We start from the raw sequence: 20413 nt of genomic DNA, 5'->3' as shown, positions 1-20413 counted from the left end.
ATGGAAACATGCAAAGACGAATGACATCTTCAGAAGCCCCATGAATCCTTACAGTCTCACAGAATTCCAAGAACTGGTCAATATGGGCATTTGGATCTTCATGAGCTTCTCCTCCAAATTGGTTTTGCATCACCACTTGGATTAGAGAAGATGGCAAAGAGAAGTTCTTTGCCTCAATAGCTGGGTGAATTATTCCAAGGCGTGAACTACGAGCATTAGGGGCTGCATATTCACGAAGTGGTTTTTCATCTCGTTCAGTCATTTTTTGTACACACGCACGTCTTTTTCTTGCTCTTTCTCTTTTTTAACTTCTTCTTCTATGGAAAGTCCTTTCTAGCTTTGAGTAGTAATTTGAACTTTTCATAAACCAAATGGGAAATCTGCAGAGGTACCAAGAAAAAGGAAAAAGCATAATACACTAGAGTAAAGTAATGAATTAATTGAGGATTAAGGAAATTTTGACACAGTCCCCGGCAGCGGCGTCAAAAACTTGATAGGGCAAATCGCAAGTGCACGATTATGTCGTCAAGTAATAAAATATTGATCACATGAGGATGGAAAACTCCTTTAATTATAACACATAATTTATCCTTAACTCAAATAGGAATTAAAAGTGAGTTTAGAACAATTGAACAATTGACAAGAATAATTAGGAAAATAGTGAAAATGGATTGAAATCTAATTTAGGAAGAGTTCCAAGGATAAGGGTTACCGCCTTTACACTCGCAAATCTTTGTTTTGCTCATTTTCATGAACTTTAAGTTATGAGGGTGAATTTCTCTTTGATATGTGTCATCCTCTCTCGAGCTCTGACACGTGTACTCAATTGAAATCACACATACTCTCGTGGTACCGTTATCAATCAATTCCTTTACTTAGATCTTTCTATTCAATCGCTTCGTAGCAACCCAAGGTGAATTCCAGAAACCCACGAGAATCCTAATACTACTCTCGTGAATTAGAATTCTAGTTTGAATAACTTAATGATCAAATAGTTGGGTTCACCTCTCGGTCCTTCCCCAATGTATCTAAGAGGTGTAATTTGTTGGCTAGACAACTCACATGAATAAAACTTAGTTTAATGATTCAAATCACAACATTCAATGAAAAAGAAGTAAGAACAAGTATTTATTGAATGTAAAATGGTATAGCCCCAATCCTAGAAACAAAGAGAATTACTCACTCGTGATGGAGAAGAGAATACCAAATTCTAAATTAGAGCATTGTAATGTAAAGTGTAAAAATAAAAGTAGTCTCCTTGAGGGGGAACCCTCATTTATCCTAATTACAAATTATTGGACTAAGTCCAACAAAACAAATCTAAAAAACAGGAATATAATATAACATCTATGACTTCTGTTGACCCTTCAATTGGTCTTCGCATAGTCTCAATACTGAATTTCATCTTCTTGCACTCAATCTCTACTTTTTTGGCTTTAATCCATCCAAAGTGCACAATATAGCCAAAAACACCCGCTCAACCCGGACAAAGATAAATAAAAGCTAAAAACAATCATGAAGTCATAATTATATCCTAAAATGCAAGTTAAATATAAATGTAGCATAATTTCACAATCATCACTATGAAACCAAAAAATAATAAGAGAAAAGAATATATACACTAACATAAATAAATAATGGAGAATATATTGATTGTGTATAAATCTTTACCTTAACAATGCATAGATATTACACTCGGAAAATAACAGGTCTACCTTATGGAACCATAACTCATCCCAATTAACTTAACGTCATGATGGGCTATAAGGACAAATAAGTTTTCAACTCCCATATATTGGCCCATCACTCAATGAAAATGTGGGAGCCCCATTTCAGGGAGATATATATGGATCCTTTAAAATGAGCAGACAAAAAAATTAAAACTGTAGATTAGTTATATTTTTATTTAACATTTATCTTGTCTAAAATGTAAATGCATTTGAAAATTTTATGGTGAGCATGTACACTATAATCCGAAATCATCATCATACTCCAATCATAAAAAAAAATAGAACTACTACCAATCGTGCTACTTATTTATGTTAATTCCCATGGTCACATTAAATTTTTATGAGGGTGTAGATATGTTGTTCCATAATGAGTATCATTTTATATGTTATGGGTTTGTAACTAGTTGGATAAAATATATTGAAGTTAAAATTTAATTATTAAGTATTTTTCTGACCAACCATAGATTATGACACATGGAGTGACACAAATTATAGGATAGAAGATGTGTTTAACAATATATATTATGGGTTGTTATCAAATCATGCATGTGAGGTGCTTAAACCTTAGGAATGGGATAATTTATTGTGTTGTGATCAAATCATTCACGTCAAGCTTATACTTTAATTATGCTTATTGTTTAACATTATCAAGAATTATTAACAATCAGGTGCATGCTCTTGTGATTAATAAGAGCCAAGCCCTTAACAAAAGTTCTTTTTTTGCACAATTAAAGTATAAGCTTATGTTGGATTTCAAATGTATTATGTAGATAAAAGAAATCGCATAGGAATAATATTGAACAAGTTAAAGTGCATATAAATGACAAGACTATGACTTAAGATTTCTGGGTCAAATTATAGTGTCAAACTCATTTATGTGATTTTTCACTTAGCCCATTTTCTGGAACATCTTTCGTTGCAACACTATTGGAGTAAAAAGGTTGCTTATGAGTTGCAAAATTATGTGACATATTTAATTAACTAGGCAATACTTTTTCATATGCTCTTTAGAATTGAACTGCCCTTCTGATAATTATATGGAATCAAAACTCTGATGCCATGAACTTGGCCTATTCCATATTAAGATTTTACCTCTATACTAGAACTTTGCATCCATCACAGAAGTAATTGTTTGTAACATTACCAATTTAACTTGGAAATCTTTCTCAAATTTTGAAAATATGACATTCACTGAACAATTGTTTGAGCAATACATCACAATGGCTAGAAATACCAGTTCATAAAGCTTAGATATGTAAATATATACCCACAAAAGTACTACTAAAAAGAAATCTGATACATGATTCTGATCACAAAATATTATCCCTCTTCTGTATCTTTTGACCACAAATAATAATGATGAGTAAAGAATAAAGGGTGTTGTTATGTAATCATATGTTTGCTCTATTAGTTTTCACCTCCTTGAAGTATCTTTGTTCTGAGATTGTGCAAAATCACCTTTTCCATTGAGGTTGCATCAACTTATCTGCAATAAATAATATCCAAAGTACAAAGTGGTGAATGGAAACAGTAAAGCTTCAATAACTAGAGCACACTAACGTTCCAAAGAGTCCACACCATAAAGAGATTAAAAAACCAAATACAAGAGACTGAAATTCAAGCATTATAGAGAGGAAAACCAATAGACACAGTGCATTATTCTCTACAAATGACAAAACACAATCCTGAGACTCAGAAAAAATTATCTTTTTAAACAGCTAAGTCGGCTTTAACAGTTTTTTTCATGTCCTGAAGCAGACTATAATAAGCATTCATGGCAAAGGCAAAAAAAATTATGCAAAAGACTCATTATGAGAATATATATTAAGCATGCATTTCAGTGCACGGATTTTTGGGTCTACGCATGTCAGTGTGTTGTACTGCAAAACTATATCTACAAAAAAATTACAATTGATTGAAAAGAGGGAAAATATATCAAAATAGAGCTTTAACCTATCAATAAATGAGGAAGTACAATGAAAAAAGGCGCAAAATCTTAAATGCTTACCAATCCCATTTCCATCCCTTGAAGATGAGAGAGATTTATCAGTCCTTATCACTCCTCTGCCACTCATAACCAATCTTTCAGCTCTTGGGGAAAATGAATCTGACTTGCCATTAAGTGACGATGAAAGTGAATGCCGCCTAGTTATACTGTTTTTGTCTGCCAAATCAGAAGCAAACCTTGGAGAGCCTTGTGCTCTTAGCTTAGCTTTCGCAGATTCAGTCGGAGCCATATAGCTGGGCAGTCTTGGAGTGTTATGTGACTCATTATCTTGATCATTAAAATTACCAGGTAGTGAAGCTCTTCTTTGGTAATTGTTTCTAATACAATTGTCCGCACCATTCAAGTCCTCGCTGACTCCTTGAATTCCTTCATCTCTACCATTCACTATTGAGTCATTATCGTGCTTGTCTTCCACTTGTTGTCCAAGACTTTTATCAGGATCAGACTCCTTTGACTTCGACACTGCCAAATCTTTCATTTTCTCCGAAGAGGCACTTTGGTCCAGCTTTGAAACTTCAGTGGCAGCGTGATCTGAAATTTTTCTTGTTCCTTCATCTGTACCGTTCATCATACCAGTCTTCAAGACAGAAATAGGATCATTGTGTGGCTCATTATCATGGTTGTCTTCCACTTGCTGTCCAACACTTTTCCCAGGATCAGACTCTCCTGATTTTGACACTGTCAAATCTTTCATTTTCTCTGAACTGGCACTTGACACTGCCAAATCTTTTGATTTTGTCACTGCCAAATCTTTCACTTTCCCTGAAGAGACACTTGAGCCCTGCTTTGAAACATCAGTGACAGTATGATCTGAATTCTTTCTAGTGCTGTGTTTTCCTTTCTCATTAACCTCAGATCTATCAGAAAGAGTCTGCACTCGAGTTTTAACAGAACTACTTTTCTCAATTTCCTTCTGCAGATGCTCCTGAGCTGAAAGCAATGGGCGGTTTGAATCCCTTTTGGGACGCTGTTTATATTTGTTAGAACCAGAACCTGATCCATCTTCAGCTTTTATAGTAGGAGATTTCCGGGTATTTCTTTTAACTTGTCCCCTTTCAACTCGACAACTGCCATTATTTTCATCAGACACGGAGTCAAGTTTCTTCTTCAGTTTTGGAATAGGTGCCCAAAAGTGTGACCTTGTCCAGCGGTAAAGCCACTCCTTAGACATGTTAGGTTCTGCGGGATCAAATCTGAAACATCTAGGAAATGCTGGGGACGATGAAGCCAAAAGCTGAAATGGATACTTATAATGAGTATTTATAAAGAAAATTATGAGACAGATTACATGCAAGACAGTTAAAACAAAAAAAGAACAGTAAAAGAAAATACACCATTTGTTCGCAACCTTTATTATACAATTCATATTCATAAATTGTGTGCCGATTTTGTACAATGCTAACAATTACCAACCTACAATCAACATTCACAATACAAGGTTCACTGGTTCAGTGAACAAACATAACTTGTCATACATACATTAGCAATTACCCAAACTATTGGCACACATAGATGTCAGTCTCCACAATGCATAGAAAAGACACGCAGTTTGAGAATTCTGTGCATTACATGATAATGAAAATTGATGAAGCATATAGTGAATATAAAATGTGGGGTAAAAACAAGGCCATGAAGCTAGAAATACTACCAAAACAAGTTGTAGACATAATCTCAGAGGACATATAACAAATAACAAACAACAATCAAGCCTTATTCACACTAGGTGTTATCGGCTATATGGATCAAATGATGTCGTAATATTGTATCATGATTCATGTCCATTGATATGTAAATGCTTCTTAATCTCATAAGACAATATAACATGAGACAAATTTTGGAGCACAAAAGTTGATCCATCTTTTCTCATTTAATTAGGGCAATAATATGGTACTACGGCAGACAACATACAAAATAGCTTGATATTAGGAGCAAGTGAAGAGCACAAGGATCACAACAAATTAGGTGAAGAAACCTTCCATTTTTTTATTTTATTGTCTTCTTTGCTCCTATTTTCTTTTCATTTCTTTAAGATTACTAAAAAACTATACTTGGGAGGTTTTTTTTCAGTAGACAATAAAATTAGGTGATAATGACATGAAGTATTTTTAATTAACTGGACCTAGTTCTATTTCAAACATTTGAAGTACCTAAAAGCATCTATTTACTCTGTCTACAAGACGTTAAATTAGCAGCTTCTACCTTGCGAACAAAGACACTATCAGACAGCTTATCTGCCTGTGCTGTTGTGACTACTCCAGCAGAATTTGAACATTTAGTATCCTAACAAAGAAACGTTGAAGAAGCAGTTAGTGACATAATAAAGGTGGGAGAAGGAAATTGATGATTTTCACCTTTTCACTGTGCCATGGAATATGTTCTATAAATCACTACAACATGCTAACGGTATGATATGAAACACCTTATGATATGGATTAAATGGAAAGCATCTAACATTTCCATCCAAAAAGTTAGAGAGAATAAGCCGCAGACATTGCATTGATTGAATTGGATCATGAACTGTTACCTTACGAATTTTCTGGACTGTAATCCCAATATCAGAATGCCTAACATTGTAACCACGAACCAATGCTTGAAGTTTAACGATTCCCTTCACACAGTATAAAGCAGAAACAGCTTGTCTTCTAACCCGGTGGCCATGAATAAGAGCTTGTAGTTGTATGATACCTTTGAGTTTTTTAAATGTTTGGCGAGCCTTCAATGAAATTAACAGGAATTACTTAAAAGCATTCATTAATCATATATAAATAACCTTCCAGATAAAGAGTAAATGCTTAGGAAACTTGCATTTGATATCTTCTAAATTGAGAATCAATGGGTAAGCCAACTTTTTATCAAATATATCATGAGAATTTCAAAAAAGAATGTATTAACAAAATAGACAGACAAGACTATAACTACAAATGAAATACATAACATTTTCAATTTTGTGCAACTGAAAACTTAAAAACTGAATAATTGATTGCACTGGCATCTATCAACATTTTTAACGTATTCAGGTGTAGAATGTTTGTGATGTCTTCGAATGGTTATAAGTGAGATATATCAGCTAGCATAACATTTTTACCTGATAGCCCCTGCAAGCAGACTGAACTGTTATAGCTGCTTCTGTAAGCCTGAGTTTCTCAAGATCCTCGTGAGATCCAAAACTAGCGACAGCTTCTGCTCGAGTCTCTTCATCCCGAGCTGAAATTATATCCTTGTCACGTGATGACCTAGTAATTACTTCCTTTTCTGAAACCACTCCTTTAATAGCATTAGCTCCAGAAATCGGTGAGGATATCACCAAAGAATCCACAATTGGATCAGACACGGTTAACTCAGAAGACTGCAGCACATCCTTGTTATTTGAAGGTTTCTTTACACAAGAATTGAAATAACAATTACAACTTGAAGATTTCTAAAGTTAAAGTATTTACCACTTACATTCAACAACAATTAGATTGCCTTCCATACTTTCTTTTATAATATAGAGTATAGACAATGGTATCTATAACTATAACAAAAGTAAGCACAAATGCATGTAAATCAACAAAATACTTACAAACATATCACCCTTCTTTGATGATTTAGACTTAGATGATGGTTTTTTCCCCAAGAGTAGGTTCTTGAACCATTTTCCGGGACTTGTTCCTTTCCCCATCGCAGCAAAGATAAATATATAAAACTCAGAAATCAAGCATCAAAATCTGCAAGAAGCATAGATAAATGAACCTTAACTCAATTACATTTTAATTAGGAGAAATGAAACTAAATCAACTAAACGAACATAAAATAAGGAGAGAAAAATTGAACCACAAGTTTGGTTCCCAAAGATTTTCAAAACATCAATTTGATTATTGAATCATTATTAAATCAATTTGAAGAACATTTTGGACATCAAAATAGTCAATAAGTTACCATTTACTAATTAATCTTATAAGCAGACCAAAATATCATTTCAGGGCCGACTTAATGTCGTTAATCTTTCGAGTTTCGAGCACCCAGGGTTCGAAAAAATTTCAGATGTCAAATTGAGATTTATTATAAGTAAATCACTCATATAAAGGGAGTTCTTGCATGGACAGCCAAACATATATTCATGTTAAAGCATAATAAATAAAACAGTAATGGAATGCCATAAACCCACAACTACATTCTACATAGAAGTTATAGACAGAAAATACATTAAAGGAATTGAGGAATCAAAAACCAAACCCCACTGCCTATTTATTTTCCAATACAGACAAGAACTATAACTAGAAATAGAAAGTCAAAAGAAACTTAGTGAAAACATTGGAATATAACTTAATTCTGATTTCTGAACAGCACCAACCTTAGGATTCAGTCAACTTCACACTTACTTCCCTTAAAAATAACACCAAAATTTAAATCAACCCAACAAAAAAAAGCTTTTTTTTTTAAATACCCACAACCCCAATGAAACCAAGCATAAATATAAAGCACTTAGGGAATCAAAAAAGGAAAAGAGAAAAGGAAACAAGATAAGAGAACTGGTACCTGAAAAAGAAGGAGCAGGAACCCTAAGCATTTTCCATAGATGAAGAAATGGTTGAATGTTTGTGAAGATCCAAGTTGGTAGAGTGTGAGTGAAATGAAGAAGAGATTTGAAGAGTGAGATTTGTGGAGCAAAAAGTTACCGTTTTTTGGTTAGAATGCATGGAATAGTGTCAGTGAGACATGGAAGGGAGAGAAAGAGAAAGTAAATGACAGAGTTATGCAGATTCCTTCTACGAGGTTTCAACTTGCATAATGCACACTACTTTTATTTTACATTTTTAACATCGGATTAATAATATATAATTTCATTAATTTGTCATTAATCAATCATGAAATTTAAATAAGGTTTGTATCCTGGTGAACATTTTTTGTCCCAAAATGTATAATTTTCTGTATGTAATTGGTCAAAAAAATATTTAATTATTAAGCTTTTAATTTGAAATATATTTCTTCAACCAATCATAAACAATATCATATGGAGTAGCACACTTTCATAGTACATTAGATGTGCTTCTTACTTGGTACATACTAATCCAAAGGAAGGTTATGGATCATGTAGTTAATGGTGGAGTGATATCTTCTATACCATATTTTTCTATTTTTATATTAAGCAAATAAAATTATATCCGGTAATAAATTAATGCTCTACGTATATAAATGAGTAAATTACACTGATACTCATGAGTTTTAGAGAAATTATATAAATCATCTCTCCTTTTTTGCACCTACACAAATCCTTTATGTTTTATGCTTTCATTGCACTCATCAGCCCTGCATGAGAATAAGTGTAATATTTTAAAGAAAAAAATGTGATAAATGCAAAATGTAATAAATGCAATTATGTTAAACAAAACATGATATATTATGGAGACAAATCCAAATAATATATAAATCAATGTATCTTTATTATTTTTTGTTACAGAATGCATCAAAAATTCTAAAGAGATGTTGTTTAAATCGCTATTGTATATCAATAACGAACCAAAAATAATAAAATACATTGATTTGTATATTATTTAGATTTGTGTCCATAATATATCATGTTTTGTTTAACTTAGTTACATTTATTACATTTTTTGTTTAAGATATTAAACCTTATTTTCTCAGGTAGGGGTGGTCAATGTAATGAAACTATAAAAAATAGATGGGGTTTGTGTAGGTGTAAAAAGTAAGGAGTAGTTCGTGTAATTTTACTAAAATTCAGGAATGTCAAGATAATTTACTCTGTATAAATACGCAAAAATAATAAAATATACTAAATTAAAGATATAATCAAAATAAATATTCATACCATATAATCAAAAATATGTCTAAGCCTTTAATGTGAGTGTATTATAATCAAGTTCTAACACTTCAAAACATAAAGAATAAGCCTCAAAGGCTTTTCAAATTCTCTTTTAATAGTCCATCACACATCTACAAAGAAATGGAAGACTTTTAAGTGAGAGGAAGAAGTGGAAAAACGTTTCAGTTTTCATGTTATACAAAAGTAGAAGAGTTTTTTTTTTATGGAAAACCCTAAAAAACTAATATCAACCCTTAAAAAAATAATGGCAAAAAAACATTTCTCATTTAAAAATTACGGTTTTAATTACCTTTAACCTGTAGCACGTTCTGAAGTTGTGAAATGTAGTGCAAAATGGAGTGTGACTTGACCCACACAGTTAGCTGTTTCATCGCATGAAGGGGTCAACAACATCACTATCGCATGTGATTGAGTACTTAGGTTGTGGTTCAAATTTTAAAAACAACTTCTCCATTTAGTGGTGAGAATACATATATTTACTCTCTGATTGTGCACTAAATTAATTTTTTATTGTTATTCATATCTAGTGAATATTTATCATGTTATTTAATGATTATCTTATATATTAATAGTTAACATATTAATATACTACTATAGCTAATTAACTATAGATTTATAAAATATTAATGTTTCCTTTTTTAAGAATGGATAGTCTTACTAAACACTAGGACGACTTATGCAAATTGAATATGTTTAACAATAAATAACAGATGATTAAATTATAAGTCCATCAATTCTTGAATTTTTTTTTAGTACTCACAGATATTTTCACAATAAATAATCATACTTGAGTTGAAAACTTCCATAAATATAAGACTAACTCTTCCGACAAAGTTTGTCCATAAGAGAACACATCAAAGGTGCTAATGTATATGAAAATATTTTTTAATAAAACTAGTATAGAAAAGATATCAAATGAGGAAATAAAACGAAAATATTAATAATTAGCAATGTTGTTTTGTTAGATTTGATGTTTTTCATTACTTATTCATTGCGAATTTATTAAATAATGGGCTCAGGGTGCCATTAAATGATGGAGAACCTTATACACAATGAAATTATAGAACAAAGATAGTATGAAAGTAAAGTTAATGAATATCTATTAAAAATATATATTTCAAAATAATTTACATGATGCAAAAAACATTATCAGTTTAAGTTTTAAGAAAAGTTTAATATTTTTTTGGTTTCCACATGTATCCTCACACTGGTGAGTATAAAATAAAATTCTTATATGATTAACAAATTACTCATCATTCATATATTAATCATTATTTATTATTAAATAAAGGAGATAAAGTTAATATATACGAAGTGAATGACTGACTATATAAACAAAAAATTGCATAAATATTACACTCTTTAAAAAATATTATAAGTTTTTGAAAACGGCTTTGCTAAACATTACCATGAGAACAATGATAAAAACCTAAAAGTATAAAGTGAACATATATTTAATAACTAGACAAATATTAACTAAAAATGTTAACTTCTACTATTAACCCGAAAAAAGTCAAAAAAAATATTTTTCAAATGCATCATATTAATGATAGAAAACTAAAAAAAATGTTATTTAATGTTTTAAAGTGAAAGTTGCCTTTTTTTATTTTCGGGTACTAACTAAAAATGTCAACCCTTTTGAAAAACAACTTACACAAAATTAGTTTAGACATAACTCAAATATGTTAGAAATGCTTTGTAATCCAAGCCATATGTGAATGATTGAGTGTTACTTGGGTTTAAATTAACATTTTCTGTTTTAGTAAGTAGAAATTTAAAAACCAGTTTAGTTAGTTGTGTGACTTACTATAAAAGGCATGTACTCTTATTCTTTCAATAATGATGAATATATATTGATACACATACTTCTTACTCTCTTCTCTTAGAATTTATTCATTCTTTTCTTCCTAACTCTAACATCTGGTATCACGAGCACGTTGCTATCCTGGACCCACGTTTTCCAAGCATTTCTTTTCATTCATTCAAACAATTTGTTCTGTTACGATTGAGTGAGAAAAACTCAAGCATTCACTATGTGTGAATCATTGGAGAATCTGAAGTTGTTGATCTTGGATTGAAAGGTGTACAAGAAGGCTGAGAAAGTGTGATTTGATCTGTGCTAAGGACACTTAAGCTATAATGGTTGGGAATGACATCAATCTTCCATCAATGAGTCTACCTATTCTCACAGAGAGAAATTGAGATCGTTGGAACACACAAATGAAGGTGTTGTTCAACTTTCAAGACATGAATGAGGCTGTTGATAATGGATTTATTGTACCTGGTCCTAAAGTCGTAGAGATTCAAAGAACCATGTTTAAAGAAGCAAAAAAAAAGGACAATAATGCATTATTCTTATGGCATCAGTGTGTTGATGACACCCACTTTGAGAAGATTCAGAATGTCACAACAACTAAAGAAGCTTGGGGCATCTTGGTTCGAAGCCATTCTGGTGGAGACAAGATAAGGAAGGTGAAACTACAAACACTAAGGAGACAATATGAATTAATTCAAATGGAGGAGAATGACAAGGTTGGAGATTACTTCACAAAGGTAATTACAATTACCAATCAGATGAAAGGGTGTGGTGAGGTAGTCACAGATCTCACAATCATTAAGAAAATCATGAGATCTTTGCCTCAAAAGTTTGACTATATTGTAGTGGCAATAGAGAAGTCAAAAGATGTCTCAATAATGAGGATTGAGGAGCTTCAAAGCTCACTAGAAGCACATGAGATCGGGCTCATGGACAAAAATCCAATAAAAGGCAGTGAACAAGCCTTAAAAGCAACTCATTTCAGAGATGATGAAAGGAATAAAGGTAAGAAGTGGAAGGGAAAAAAGAACAAAACATATTATGACTGACGAGAACCTTCAGAAAGGAAAGGAAAGCAAAAAAGATTTAGAAAAAAAGGAAGTATGACAAGAGGAATGTTGAGTGCTTCAATTGCCATAGAACAGGACACTACTCTTATGAGTGCTCTGTTGAGAAAGGAAAACAAAAGAATCTGCATGACAAAGAGGCATTCACAACACATGAAGATCCTGAAGCAGAACCACTAACTTTGATGGTTACAAATTCAGCAGAAGATGTTCACCTTGAGTCATGGTATCTTGACTCAAGGTGCTCAAACCATATGACAAGTCATAAAGAGTGGTTCATAGACTTTGACTCAAGCAGAAAGAACAAAGTGAAATTTGTAGATGATAGTACCTTGAAAGTCGAAGAAGCAGGTGATGTAGTGATTCTGATAAATAATGGATCCAAAGCTCTAATCTCATATGTGATTTTTGTTCCTAGCATGAGATACAACCTACTCAACATTGGGAAACTCATACAAAAGGGATTCACAACAGTGATGAGAAATGGACAAGTTGAGGTGTTTGATGTTGAGAAAAGACTAATCCTGAGAAGTAAATTGACCAAGAATAAGACATTTCAGGTGAATATCAAGGTTGCTAATGCTCAATGCCTTATTGCAATAGAAGCCAATGAAGAAAGTTGGCTATGACACTTAAGGTATGATCACCTGAATTTCAGAAGTTTATATCAACTTAGTTCCACCAATATGGTTCATGACATTCCTCTAATAGCACTTCCTATAGATATGTGTGAATTTTGCTTGGCCGGTAAATAAACTAGAAAGCCATTCCAATCTTACTCAAGCATGAGGTCTAGAGGAGTCTTGGAAGTAGTACACACAGATGTGTGTGGACCATTTGAGGAACCATCATTGGCTGGAAATAGGCACTTCATTACCTTTGTAGATGAGTTTAGTAGGATGATATGAGTGTATGTGATGAAGCTGAAAAATGAAGCCTTTGATTACTTTCTGAGATTCAAAGCATTAGTTGAAAGTGAAAGTGGAAAGAAGCTAAAGATCATCAGTACTGATGGAGGGGGTGAATTTACATCTAATGCATTTGAACTACATTGCCAATAAAATGGGATTACGCATGAATTCACTGCTCCATATATACCTTAGCATAATGGACTTATTGAAGTTTGATCAAAGAGAAAGGCCTACCACAAAAATTCTGGGGTGAAACTATATCAACCTCAGTTTACATCCTAAAGTGAAGTCCAACAAAGAAACTAGAAGGCAAAGTTCCTATGAAAGCTTGGAATGGACAAAAACCAGTGATAAGCCATTTGAAAGTGTTTGAGTCACTTGCATACAAGCATGTGACAAATCAAAGAAGGACTAAGCTTCAAGATAAAAATGAAGCAATGGTATTCATTGGGTATCATTCTACAGGTGCTTATAAGCTCTATGATACAATAAGAGACAAGGTACAAATCAACAGAGAGTGTTGGAACATGAGAGCTGGAATTGGAAGGAAATGACAACCAACTTAAAGAGAATCATACCTGAGATCATTAATGATGAGACAATCTTAGAAGGAAGTAGTGAAAGAATCAATGATGTATTAATTGATCAAAGGTCAAAAAGAACAAGATCAATGCCTACTAGGTTCAATGATTATGAAATGCATTATGACTACCAAATCAGAGATGAAGGTGACTTAGTGCACTTAGCACTAATAGCTGGAGTAGAACAAATCAATGAGACTGAAGCTCTTCAACACTCTGTGTGGGAGGAAGCAATGGTTGAAGAGCTCAAATCCATTGAGAAAAACAAGACTTGGTGTTTGGTTGATCTTCCAAAAAGAAAGCACCAAATTGGAGTAAAATGGGTTTTTAAGCAAAAGATTAACCCTGATGGAACTATATCAAAGCATAAAGCAAGATTGGTAGCCAAAGGATTTCTGCAAAGAGAAGGTTTGGATTACGCAGAAGTGTTTGCTCTAGTAGCTAGGATTGAAACTATAAGGTTGGGGGTAGGAGTTTCTTGTGCAAATAATTGGCCATTGTTTCAGCTAGATGTGAAATCTGTCTTTCTTCATGGTCCTCTAGAAGAAGAATTTTATGTTCAGCAGCCTCTTGGATTCATTGTGAGAGAAAAATGGCATCAAGTCTATAAGGTAAAGAAGACACTATATGGCTTAAATCAAGCTCCAAGGGCTTGGAACAAAAGGATTAATTCCTTTCTCTTCAAACTGAAATTCAAAAAATATGCAGTGGAGCATGGAGTATATGTAAAGGACAATGGTGATAGAGACCTATTGATTCTATGCTTGAATGTTGATGACCTCCTTATCACTGGACCCAATCTAAGGGGATTGAGGAGTTCAAAAGGATCATGGAAGCAGAATTTGAAATGACAAATTTTGATGTAAACCAAGGGGGTGCAACCTATGATTTGTGGAGGACAATCTTAAAATTAGGAGAGTCACTTGGAGTTTATATTCTTGGAAGGAAATTATGATCGTTTTTAGCTTACTTATTTATTTGCTTAAGTAATACATGAGAATTTATTCTCATGGATAGTCTTAGGATTTAATTATGTCTTAGAAGTTCTTTATTTAATATCAAAGTATGTTAGTATTTAATTCATGTAAGATGATGTTGAGATTTTATTTGTATCATGGTCCATTAGTGGCCAAGTAGCTCACCTAGGCTAAAGGATTCATCTAGGCACGACTAGGACAAGGTAGCATAGCTAGGTGCATCATTGGCTCACGACTACAACTCTTGAACAAGGCCAATGACAAGACATGGCACGACTCAAGCTAGGAAGGACAAAAAGGTTTGGCTAGGACTCTATCTGTAAGGATAATCTCAATTCAACAAGGAGATAAGGCAAAGAATAAATTGATTAAATCAAAGGAGATAAATTTAAGAGGTTGGACAGCTACAATCAAGTAAAGATAGATTTGTTTTGACCAACAACTTAGCCAAATATTATCTTTTCAACAAACCAACCAGATTGGATTAGATCTTATCTATTTGATAATTTTGGATTTTAAATTTCATTATCTTCACATTATCTTAGGATTAAATAGGATATTATCTTTAGTATTCAAAGATAATTAGAATTTTATCTTTAGACTTATCTTTAGTTTATTTCAGTCAAGGCGGATGGCCTATTTATAGATTTGGGTTATTCATTAATAAAGCAAGTTTAATTTTGAGAAACCTTATGTTTATTTTAGTTGAGAGAATTCTCCTAAAAACCTTCATTGTTGGTTGTAGCCACCATTGATGAATTCTTATCAAGCTTCCTAGTTTGTGGCGAATAACACTAGCTTATCAAGCATTCTTGCTTGTGGCGCTTCCTCCTTCTAATCTTTTCCATTCCCTCACCAAAACAACCCCAAATTCCCCATAATTCACCAAAACCGAATTACAACTTAAAAAGCTCAAGACTTCAAGCTAAAACGATCATAATTCTAAGGCAGCCCCCTTGAGGTTGTTATTAGATTTGGGCAAGTTAAGCTACTCCCTAACCAATCTGCCTGATTTATAATAATAAAGTTGTATTTATTATTATCTCGTTATCATATTTATTGTTTGTCAAAATAATTAATATGAAAAGTCCTTGATTAAAATTAGAGACTTATTATTATAATAGAGATTATAATAATGAGAAATAAATCTTTTATAATTTTAATCTAAATAGTTCTTGATCATAGGATTATTGAGTTTAAGACACCATTAATCCAAATAGATCAATATATGTATAATGGTTTTTATTAGATAAAGATTAATAAATCTCATTTATTAAACTACACATATAAATGGTGCATATAAAGATATGACCATTGAACTGACTCAAATGAGAATTCCTAATGGTTAATATATTACCTTTGAATTGTCAATATGATATTCTTATGAAGAAATATATATTTTCCTTAGACTTGAAATTATCATAGTAATTAACAAGTTATTTATTATATTTTGATATCGGCCACCTAATGCCTTATGATGTTAGTTGAATGATTATTGGGTATAATTAAATCCTCTTAGGATTAATGATTAATCAAGAGAGAATTCATCAACTCAATGTAATGACTTTGAGCTCTATAGAAATAAAGACCTTGGCCAAGGGGAATTGAATGAATGAAGAAATGAGTTTCTTAAGTCACTCACTATGAGTTAACTTATTAGAATTTGACAATTATACCATATTCTAGAGTTAACATAGAGTTGTAAAGATGGAAGGAAATAATACAGTAATCTTCTAATGGTTCTAAAGTAAAAGATATTACTTCATTTCTATCCGGTCGTTAAGGAGTGTTGCTAGATGCAAACCTTGATTAGTAAATTAATGAGTTAACTTACTACCGGTTTAGTAATGAACCTACGAGGTCACACACTAACGAGTGTTCTGATTTTGTTGGACGAGAAAATATTGTTGATTAAATTAAATAGTTTAATTTATATATTTTCTTTTAAGTAGAATATTATTGTATTTTTTGCTAGCACAAAAAATAAAATAATATCATTTAGTCATCTATAATATATAATTAAGTGAGACTTAATTTATATATTTCAATGAGTTGTTTAAAATAGAAAAACTAATAAGATTAGTTGGTTTTTTTTAAACATTTAAAATAAAAAAAACCAAGTGTAGTGGGGTTGGTTACAGAAAGAAAGCAACTAAAAAAGGCTGAAATGGTTTTGGTTTTATCTATAATAATAACAAAAGGAAAAAGTCAAGGTTGATTTCTCGGTTCCACGGATCAAGTGTTGATACAACAAGGACCAGTCTCGGTGTGGATACAAGTGTAAGACCTTCATACGTTTGAAGGAGAAATTTGTTTGAAGTTATCACAGTCTCCTAGGGTATTTTATGTAAAAGTTTTTTTGCCTTAATGTTACCTGATATGCATATTTTAACACAAATAGATCTATAATTTTCCGCTGTGCATGTTAGGAACACGCATGTTAACCTTTAATTGGTATCAGAGCATATTTTTTGTGTTCAAATTTATGCTGCAATATTAATTGGTTTTGGAAACTGATACAAATTAGACTGTGAATAATTATTATTTTTAATTCAAACACAATATATTGAACAGTGAATGCTTCAAAAGAAAATTAAACGTGTGACTTTTATACTTGAACAGTGAGTGGTAAATGTTATTATTTTGTAACTCATTAAATAATAATAACTTCAATTGTTGCATTATGAATGTCTTATCAGTGTGGTGGATTGAGTGTGTTGGATTATGTAGATTTTTATGAAAAACTAAACAATCTTAATTAAAAGTTTGTATCCAGCAAATATATAATGAGTTATGTTATTAATATTTTAAGTATTGCATCTACAAGAGTGTAGAGATGAATACGTGTTGTTGTTAATATGTAATATATGTGAATGAGGTGTTATATTATTATCATATTAATTGATTGATTTTTCCATGCAAATATATGATGATGAGAATGCATTTACTGGAACAGTGTCAACGTGTTAATGGAATTATGAAAAGTGTTTTGCAATTGTGAAAAGTGTTTTCACTTTGTTCTATTTAATTCATCAATGTGAAATTTAGTGGATATATAAGTGACACTGTGAGTTTATTTGAACATGATCAACATATTAGTTTATTAGTTGATTGGCTTATATGTAACATCGTGACTTACGGCAATATATATTGGTTTATAATATATATAATTTAATAGTTATTAATTAATGATGATTAATTAATATGCTAAAATGTAAATTAGATTTATATATCACAGTTACAAATTACAGAATATATACTTATATATATATTAATCATAAGTTTCATATGATGAAATGTGATAGACAAAATTATTTTATTTTTCCCAAAGTAATTTTGTATAAGATACATTTTTAAGAGCATGTTAATTATTTAATTTCAAGAGACGATCTGACTACCAGGGGACTTGTTATTAAGAGGATTAACAAAGTATGCGATACCAATTAATCAATAATATTAATATTATCACTAATCGCCTAGACTACCTAGGGAGTATAAAGATTAATTCATTTATACTTATAGAAATGACCTGATAAACAGGTAGCTATTTTTTATTTATTATTTTGAATAAAATTGTATTTGATACATTTGTCTTAAAATGTGCATTAGAAATGACTTGACAACCAAGTATTTATTCACAATTTTAAAGGCATTTATTTTATATTTTTACTAAAAGAAATATTTATTTCTTAAATTGCTATTGTAGTAAGTGGAAGTGTTTTGTTGTGATATAACTCTTTACAATAATATGTTCTTACATATTTGTTTAATTATGTAGAGATATATCGACATGTCTTTTTTGTCACTGCGTTCGATACTCACTGATGGAAAGTTGGTCGGTGACAACTTTCATGATTGGTACCGAACTCTGAGAATAGTTCTCATGCACGAAAAGCTTATTGATATGATCGATAAGCCTCCTATGCCTGAACCAATCGATAATGATGATGTTGATGCAGTCGGTTCTTATAAGAAGTACTTAGAGGACCTCATGAGTACAAAATGTCTCATGTTAGCATCAATGAGTTCTGAACTCCAGAGGCAGCATGAGGACATGGACCCAACTGACATCATTGCACATCTTAAGAAGATGTATGGTGCACAGAGTAGGACAACTAGATATCAGTTGTCTAAGACTCTATTTAGGTTCATGTTGATGAAGATGATTAGTCTTATGGAACAACTTGAGAAGTTGGGCTGCAAACTTGGGAAGGAGTTATCCCAAGATTTGATTCTACAGTCACTTCCTGAATCGTTCTCACCATTCATTGTTAATTTTAACATGAATAAGATGGATTGTGACTTGCATGAGATGCTGAATATGTTAATTGATTATCAGAATCAGATTGACTCTGGAAAGAACCAAGGATCTGTCTTGGTAGTTGGAAAGTCCAACAAGAAAAAAGGCAAATGGAATAATAAGTCCAAAAAGAAGCCTTTTGCCCCCAAAAGTGGTGTGACCAAACCTAGGGAAATGAAAGGCGATGTTGACCAAAGCAATGCTGAATGTTTCTTCTATAAGGAGAAGGGACACTGAAAGAGGAATTGTCGTAAATATCTTAATTCTTTGAAAGAAAAGAAACAAGGTAAGACATTAATGAAAAATGTTTTCATGATTTCCTTAACTGTTACAAATTCTTCAATATGGGTATTAGATACTGGTAATAGTTTTAATATTTGTAATTCGTTGCAGGGACTACAAATAACTAGATGGTTGAAGAAGGGAGAAATAAATCTCCAGGTGGGGAATGGAGCAAGTGTTGCAACCAAGGCTATAGGAATAGTCTCAGTAATAATGCCGACTGACAATGTACTAGTCTTGGAAAATTGTTACTATGTTCTTAATTTTGTTTCGAACATTATTTCAATTTCGATGTTGGATTCTCATGGTTATCATTTTGTTTTTAATAAAGGTGTTTGCTCAATTTATAATAATGACATTTTTTTATGCTAATGGGTATATCCAACATGGCATTTATGTCTTACCTCAAGTGCGTTTTAATTCGATTATGCATGTTTCTAGTCTTAAAAGATAAAGAGATAATCAAGTAAATAAAACATATCTTTGGCATTATAGACTCGGTCATATTGGTGAGAAAAGAATTAGCAAGTTGCACAAGGAAGGTTACCTTGACAATTATGATTATGAATCATACATAACTTGTGAATCTTGTTCAAAGACAAAATGACTAAATCTCCATTTATTGGAAATGGAGAAAGAGCCTATGAATTGTTGGGACTAATTCATACTGATGTTTGCAAGCCCTTGAGAATTCAAGCTAGATGAGGATATTTTTATTTTATTACATTCACTGATGATGTTTCACGATATGGTTTTTTATATCTCATGAAACATAAGTCTGAATCGTTTGAAATGTTCAAAAGATTTCAAATTGAAGTGGAAAAGCAAACTGGTAAAAGTATCAAGATGCTAAGATCTGATAGAGGACGAGAATATCTTAATACTAATTTTCTTGATTATTTGAAAGAGAATGGAAT

General features: G+C 32.0%; 3 protein-coding genes across 8 annotated transcripts; 2 read left to right on the top strand and 1 right to left on the bottom strand.

The window, feature by feature from the left end:
• Positions 2884-8508, bottom strand: LOC109357279 (protein IQ-DOMAIN 31-like). 6 transcript variants are annotated; one of them, XM_019601120.1, is made up of 8 exons: positions 8257-8501; positions 7301-7445; positions 6824-7114; positions 6263-6451; positions 5938-6018; positions 3739-4972; positions 3183-3216; positions 2884-3121 (listed from the first exon to the last, which is right to left on the bottom strand). In XM_019601120.1, the coding sequence occupies exons 2-7, from the start codon at positions 7397-7399 to the stop codon at positions 3185-3187; spliced, it is 1926 nt and encodes a 641-aa protein (XP_019456665.1). In that variant the 5' UTR covers positions 7400-7445; positions 8257-8501; the 3' UTR covers positions 2884-3121; positions 3183-3184. The 6 variants fall into 6 exon arrangements, with proteins under 6 accessions (XP_019456665.1, XP_019456661.1, XP_019456666.1 ...); XM_019601116.1 differs by adding an exon at positions 8031-8103 and having other exon boundaries at positions 2893-3216; positions 8257-8499; XM_019601121.1 differs by having other exon boundaries at positions 2893-3216; positions 3739-4435; positions 4496-4972; positions 8257-8499.
• Positions 11810-13074, top strand: LOC109356282. Its single transcript, XM_019599607.1, has 2 exons — positions 11810-12383; positions 12524-13074. Exons 1-2 carry the CDS (start codon positions 11810-11812, stop codon positions 13072-13074), a joined length of 1125 nt encoding a protein of 374 aa, XP_019455152.1.
• LOC109356281 lies at positions 18705-19451 on the top strand. The gene has a single exon (XM_019599605.1). It carries the CDS (start codon positions 18705-18707, stop codon positions 19449-19451), a length of 747 nt encoding a protein of 248 aa, XP_019455150.1.

Source organism: Lupinus angustifolius, chromosome LG09, assembly GCF_001865875.1.
Source record: "Lupinus angustifolius cultivar Tanjil chromosome LG09, LupAngTanjil_v1.0, whole genome shotgun sequence".
Lineage (NCBI taxonomy): Eukaryota > Viridiplantae > Streptophyta > Magnoliopsida > Fabales > Fabaceae > Lupinus > Lupinus angustifolius.
Note: the sequence above shows the minus strand (reverse complement) of the source record. Positions and strands in the feature narration are given on the sequence as shown.

Excerpts from the sequence above, each read along its gene's own strand:
- LOC109356281 (XM_019599605.1), top strand. The coding sequence starts at position 18,705 with ATGTCTTTTTTGTCACTGCGTTCGATACTCACTGATGGAAAGTTGGTC.
- LOC109356282 (XM_019599607.1), top strand. The coding sequence starts at position 11,810 with ATGAATGAGGCTGTTGATAATGGATTTATTGTACCTGGTCCTAAAGTC. Across the intron at positions 12,384-12,523 it reads AGATGATGAAAGGAATAAAG|GACACTACTCTTATGAGTGC; the intron begins GTAAGAAGTGGA and ends GCCATAGAACAG.
- LOC109357279 (XM_019601119.1), bottom strand. The coding sequence starts at position 7,399 with ATGGGGAAAGGAACAAGTCCCGGAAAATGGTTCAAGAACCTACTCTTG. Across the intron at positions 7,115-7,300 it reads CAAAGAAGGGTGATATGTTT|AAACCTTCAAATAACAAGGA; the intron begins GTAAGTATTTTG and ends TCTTGTGTAAAG. Across the intron at positions 6,452-6,823 it reads CTGCTTGCAGGGGCTATCAG|GCTCGCCAAACATTTAAAAA; the intron begins GTAAAAATGTTA and ends ATTTCATTGAAG.